The following is a 5,688-nucleotide window of genomic DNA, read 5'->3' as shown; positions in this document are numbered from 1 at the left end:
TTTATCTTTTTTTTTTTTTATACCAGGGGAGGAAAGGAGGGAAGAGAGAGGAGGGGTGAAGCCTAATGGTCCTATTGGCTTCTTTTAAATAAAGTGAAATGTCTTAGAAAAAAAAAAGGCAAGGCAGGGCGGGACCCAGAAGACCCATATGGGGAGTGCCACTCAGCCAGAAGCTGGCTCATGGCTGGCCAGCGCAGTGGTGGTGGCAGGAGCCTCTCCCACCTCCGTGGCAGCACTAAGAATGTCCAACTAACGGTTTAGACCTGATCCCTTGGGGGCCTAAGCCTTTAGTCAGACATCCCCTGAGGGCTCCCTGGCTGCCAGAAGGACGTCTGACTGCAAGCTTAGGCCTGATCCCCCCGGGGAGTGGGCCTAAGTCGACAGGTGGACATCCCCCAAGGGGTCCTGGACTGTGAATGGGCGCAGGCCGGGCTGAGGGACCCCCCCCACCCCCGAGTGCACAAATTTTTGTGCACCGGGCCTCTAGTATATATATATATGTTAAGAGTAAAAAATTTGGATGTCACCTCATACTTTGAAATTGGTATTTATGAGCAGAAGTTTTATAATTGTTGGTATAGATGATACAGTTGAGATATTGCTTTATAGTTAATGCAACTGGAACCTTGGGAGGCAGCTTGACACTTAAAATACTTCAAATTATTTGAAAGTAAATCTTTTGCTCACAAAATTTCATATTAATGTACTTCTAATACCCTAACTTTACATATTCAGAAATGTGCTACTCCAGTACATTATCCATCATCTAAAGTTATTTCCAAAATATAAATCATTAAGATGAATTCAAGTGCAATATCTATGTTAATACCTTGTAAATCATTAATTATCTCTGATCCATGGGTTCGGTCCCTCCTTTCAGATTCTAGAACCGACTGAAGATTGATAAATTCCTTTTCAAGTTTTAACTTGGCAGTCTCCAACAGGCAATTTTTATCTTGTAGATCTCTATTGTTAGATTCCAACTGCTGAATCTGTTTTGAACTTTCTGCCTGGCTTTTTCTTAACCGGGCTGCAGCATCAGATTCTGTTCGCAGCAAAGCATTGGTTTCATCCAGCTGTCATTCCATTCAAATCAAACAACAACAAACAAATATAGGTGTATATGATGAAAATACCTCAATTTCTTACCCCATTACAAAGTATTTAAAATAAACAAATACCTAAAAATACTTCTTAATGATTTCACTTTAAAATTAGAGGTAAAATCCTCTTGTAACACTGACAATTAAAACTGTTAATGGGCAGTCATAAATGAAATTCAATATCCTTATTACAAACTGAGATCAACTTACTTGTCTCTGGAGCTGATTCACTTTCTCGGTGGATATTTGAGAGTTCTGATTTCTTTTTTTCAAATCTTCGAGTTGATCTTTTAAACTGTTAACTATGATAAAAAGCATTTCAGTGGCAAGAGTCAACACAACACACACATACACACACACTTAATTTTTTTCTTGGTATTTAATATTCTATACCACAAACCATCATTTTCCAAATTTCGTTTCTTGTCTGCTTCATGATCAGCTTTCCGCTGATATTCTGCATTTTTGTGCTGAAGAAGCGCCTTTTCTCTTTCTAATTGTCTTAATGTTGATTCCACATTTTTCCTTAAGGTAATCTGAAATAGTGCTTCAAGTTATTATCAGAAAAAAGCATGTATAAAAATTATAATAAAACAAAAACTATTTCAGTTATTTCAAGCAGATAAGAAAACATAAATAAAAGCTGTAACTGCTATATTATTAAAACTACAATACTCTTTTCCATATTTTAAAAATAGTACACTACTCTTAACACTGTAAGTGTTTTGTTTACTATTGAAAGTCAAACTTTCGATAACATTCTGTCACCACTGAACCATTTTTACGTGATAAAAGCATGGGTCAAAAATGTTATGAATAAAAATTTTAAAAAAGAAACAATGGTCACTTTCTGTTTTTAAGCCATGTCATTAATACAAATGCAATTTTTTTTTTTACTTTAAATATCTACACATACTAAATTAACTCAAGTTTTGCAAAAACACAACAAAAATGAAGCCTATTATCATGATTATCCTATAATTTTAGTCCTATCCACCCATGCTACAGGTAGATTTTATCATAAACCAAGATGTATATTAATATGGTACCAAGAGAATACTAGGAATCAAAACTTTTTATAAACAAAAATGTTAATAAAAGTGTAGAGCAACTTTACCTCTTCTTCTAGCTCCTTTGCTACTTTCTCTAGGCGAGTATTAACAGATCTAAAGAATTTCAAAAGAAACTGTAAATAAAATTACTCCTAATTTACAATAAAATAATTTACTATAAATTTAAAAATAATCATATAATTACATTTTTAGTAATATGTTTAAACTTAAATTTTATAATATACTATTCAATTATCTACAAAATATACCTGCACTTCTGCTCTATTTCCTCTTTTGCTTGTATCTCAGTGCTAAGGTGTTCTTCTAATGTGTATAGTTTTTTCTGAATCTGTCAGAAAAGAAATTATAATTATAAAATTTGGTCACACTTAAAAGATGAGAGGCTTAAAGAACACAATGATAAGCTTCTCTTTTCTTTTAACTTAATTTAATCTCCTCTATAGTGGTACCATATTTATACCTTCTAATGTGGCTTTTATTGACAGGGGGCAATCCCCCATCTCTTACTTTCTGTCTAGGACAGTAAACATGTATGTACGACCACACTACGTAAACATGTGAATAAGAACCTTCTGACACAAGTTTCTCATTCATTAGGAATAAAGGATAACCTCCACTGTTCTTCTGCAGATTATTTATGTAAAAATACTGTTACCATTTGTGCTTATAAAAGGTCTATATACAAAACAAATATTCAGAAAATTTGATTGAGCATGCTCAAATATACTAGTATTCTTAAAAATAAGAATATAAGCTCTTCTTTATATCTTTCTACAGTGCTGGGCACCGTACTGTAAAGAGTTATAATCAATAATTTTATTGAGTAAATGACAAATAATGAGTTACAAGTCATCTTGTCATTCTTTTTAAAAATATATTTTTATTTATTTCAGAGGAAGGGAGAGGGAGAGGTAGAAACATCAATGATGAGAGAGAATCATTGATCGGCTGTCTCCTGCACGCCCCCTATAAGGGATCAAGCCCACAATCTAGGCATGTGCCCCGACCTGGAATGAACTGTGATCTCCTGGTTCATAGGTCGACAATCAACCAAGCCACATGGGCCGGGCCATCTTGTCATTCTTTAAAAATCTTTCTAGGCTACATCTGTCAGTCTGTAAGCAAACTAAAGTTACAGAAAGTATTAAATAATCCACTTTTGGAGCATTATTACTTTTATAAAGGCTTTAACTTTTGAGTTCCTTTCATGCCTTAGGAACACTGGCAGGCACTTGACAAATGTGGTTTCATTAATCCTAAAAAAAAGCCCTAAAAAGACGGTAGTACTATATCTACTCAATAAAGAAACTAAAATCCAAAAAAGATGAATAACTGGGCCAAGACAACATAGTTAATAAGTGGCAGAACAAAAAAACTCAACCTAAGTCTTTGAGATTCCAAGGCCAAAATTCTTCCCACTATTCTTTCTAGTGATTAGGTTCTCCATGGTTTTTAAAAAATTTCATATAGCCAAAACCGGTTTGGCTCAATGCATAGAGCGTCGGCCTGCGGAATGAAAGGTCCCAGGTTCGATTCCGGTCAAGGGCATGTACCTGGGTTGCGGGCACATCCCCAGTGGGAGATGTGCAGGAGGCAGCTGATCGATGTGTTTCTCTCTCATCGATGTTTCTAGCTCTCTATCACTCTCCCTTCCACTCTGTAAAAAATCAATAAAATATGTTTTAAAAAAAAAACAACAAAAACACTGGTAGGGGTTATGATGTGACGTAAGTGTTTAAAAAAAAAAAAATTTCATATACCTTAAACAAAACTATATTTTTCCCCTAATAAGAATATACAGACCGATGAACTAGTCAAATGTAATTACTATTGCATTAATATAATTTGATCACACTAGTTGTCACATGCTAACTGCTGCCAATTATGTCTTTGATAAATGAAATCATAAAAATACATAATATACATTTTAAATGACAGATCCATAGGAGCAATAATAAAAGGGATACTTGGTAGAAAAAAGGTTGAGAACTTCTGTCTTGGGAGATGTAGTGTTCCAAATGCTAAGTGGAATAAGGCTATATCAAAACACTGCTAGAGTAATGAGTCTGTTGTCTCAGTTTTTCAAGATATATGACATCAACATACCTCTTGACTTTCCTATTTAAAACAAAGAAAGAAAAACAAAATATTAAAATGCTTGTTTTGCTTTATCAAATTCCTAAAACACAAACTGTACCAAAATTATTCAACCAAATATTTTAGATTTATAAGTTTTGAAGAGAAAAATGGTTAGCCTCACAAAATAGTGTAACTGTTTGATAAAATTATCCTTTATATGAATTCATTGCTAAATACTCAAAATTTGAATCTCTCCACTATTTCTGTACTTTTACAACTTATTTTCTGTACTTTTATAGAACTAAGATTATAACATTTTGTAACTGGTATTATAGCTGTTCATTAACCTACTGTCATGTTTGGTATTAAAACTAAGCCCAAAGCCATGTATAATTCATTGTTTTACTAGCCATTGTATCTTACACAATGACATTTGTCAAAGAAATTAATTAGTTCAATATTATGCTGAACTATATTGCAATAAGGAATACCATCTAATGATTCAAAAAGTAGCATCAAAGAATCTTTTAAAAATGCATGGACATTACTAAAATATTTGGACATGTGATTAAAATAGAGAAGTAAAATTTGTACATACTTCATTTTTCCTTGTTTGTATTGAATCATTTTCTCTACAAGATGGAAAGTCACTTAATAACCTAGAAGAAAAGGCAGGAAAATAAATTATTTTACATGTAATTTTAATCAATTTTCTAATACCAACTTCTACTCAGAATTAAATTATAATCACAAAGATCTCTGTCTTTCCACTTCAATTTATTTTAACTGAAGCAACATTTTCCCCTCTGGATATTTAGACTGTTTCAATCATTTAAAATGCTAAACTTGCCCTAGCTGGTTTGGCTCAGTGGATATAGAGCGTTGGCATGCGGACTGAAGAGTCCCAGGTTCGATTCCGGCCAAGGGCACATGCCTGGGTTTCGGGCTCGATGCCCAGTAGGGGACATGCTGGAGGCAGCCGATCAATGATTCTCATCATTGATGTTTCTCTCTCTCACTCTCTCTGAAATCAATAAAGAAATCTATTTAAAATAATAATAAAAAATAAAATGCTAAACTTTTCTTGCCTCTCACTCTTACCAGATATTCTGTTATTTAACACTGTTGAGATTGGAGTCTCTAAATGAAACTATACTTGCTTCCTCTTCATCTCAAGTTCTGTAACTATTTTATTCTTCTTTTCTAGACATTTTCTAGAAAGAGACATCTGTCCTCCTTTTCAAAGATAACATCTCTTGATCTCCAGGGCTTAACACATAAAATGATCACTTTTGTCAATCTCTCTCTTAATTGGGTCCTTCCTCACTGCCTATAAACATTTGTGGGATTCTCCTGGCACAGATACCTTCATTTTAGTCAGCATTACAATAGTTTTGAGAACACTACTGGTAACAGGGTGACCAATTCTTGTA

At 33.9% G+C, this 5,688-nt stretch overlaps 1 protein-coding gene across 1 annotated transcript in view; it reads right to left on the bottom strand.

Annotated features, from left to right (window-relative positions):
* Nucleotides 1-5,688, bottom strand: part of ROCK2 (Rho-associated, coiled-coil containing protein kinase 2) — a 62,937-nt gene that overhangs the window by 29,197 nt on the left and 28,052 nt on the right. The window contains exons 10-16 of the mRNA XM_014540548.1: nucleotides 4,854-4,914; nucleotides 4,283-4,294; nucleotides 2,425-2,504; nucleotides 2,221-2,269; nucleotides 1,504-1,639; nucleotides 1,314-1,405; nucleotides 830-1,076 (exon numbers count right to left, since the gene is read on the bottom strand). Of these exons, the coding sequence (XP_014396034.1) occupies nucleotides 830-1,076; nucleotides 1,314-1,405; nucleotides 1,504-1,639; nucleotides 2,221-2,269; nucleotides 2,425-2,504; nucleotides 4,283-4,294; nucleotides 4,854-4,914 (677 nt within the window). The remainder of the gene's footprint in view (nucleotides 1-829; nucleotides 1,077-1,313; nucleotides 1,406-1,503; nucleotides 1,640-2,220; nucleotides 2,270-2,424; nucleotides 2,505-4,282; nucleotides 4,295-4,853; nucleotides 4,915-5,688) is intronic.

Source organism: Myotis brandtii, unplaced genomic scaffold (genome assembly GCF_000412655.1).
Source record: "Myotis brandtii unplaced genomic scaffold, ASM41265v1 scaffold247, whole genome shotgun sequence".
Classification (NCBI taxonomy): Eukaryota; Metazoa; Chordata; class Mammalia; order Chiroptera; family Vespertilionidae; genus Myotis; species Myotis brandtii.
The sequence above is the reverse complement of the archived record's forward strand: the minus strand, read 5'-3'. Positions and strand labels throughout refer to the sequence as shown.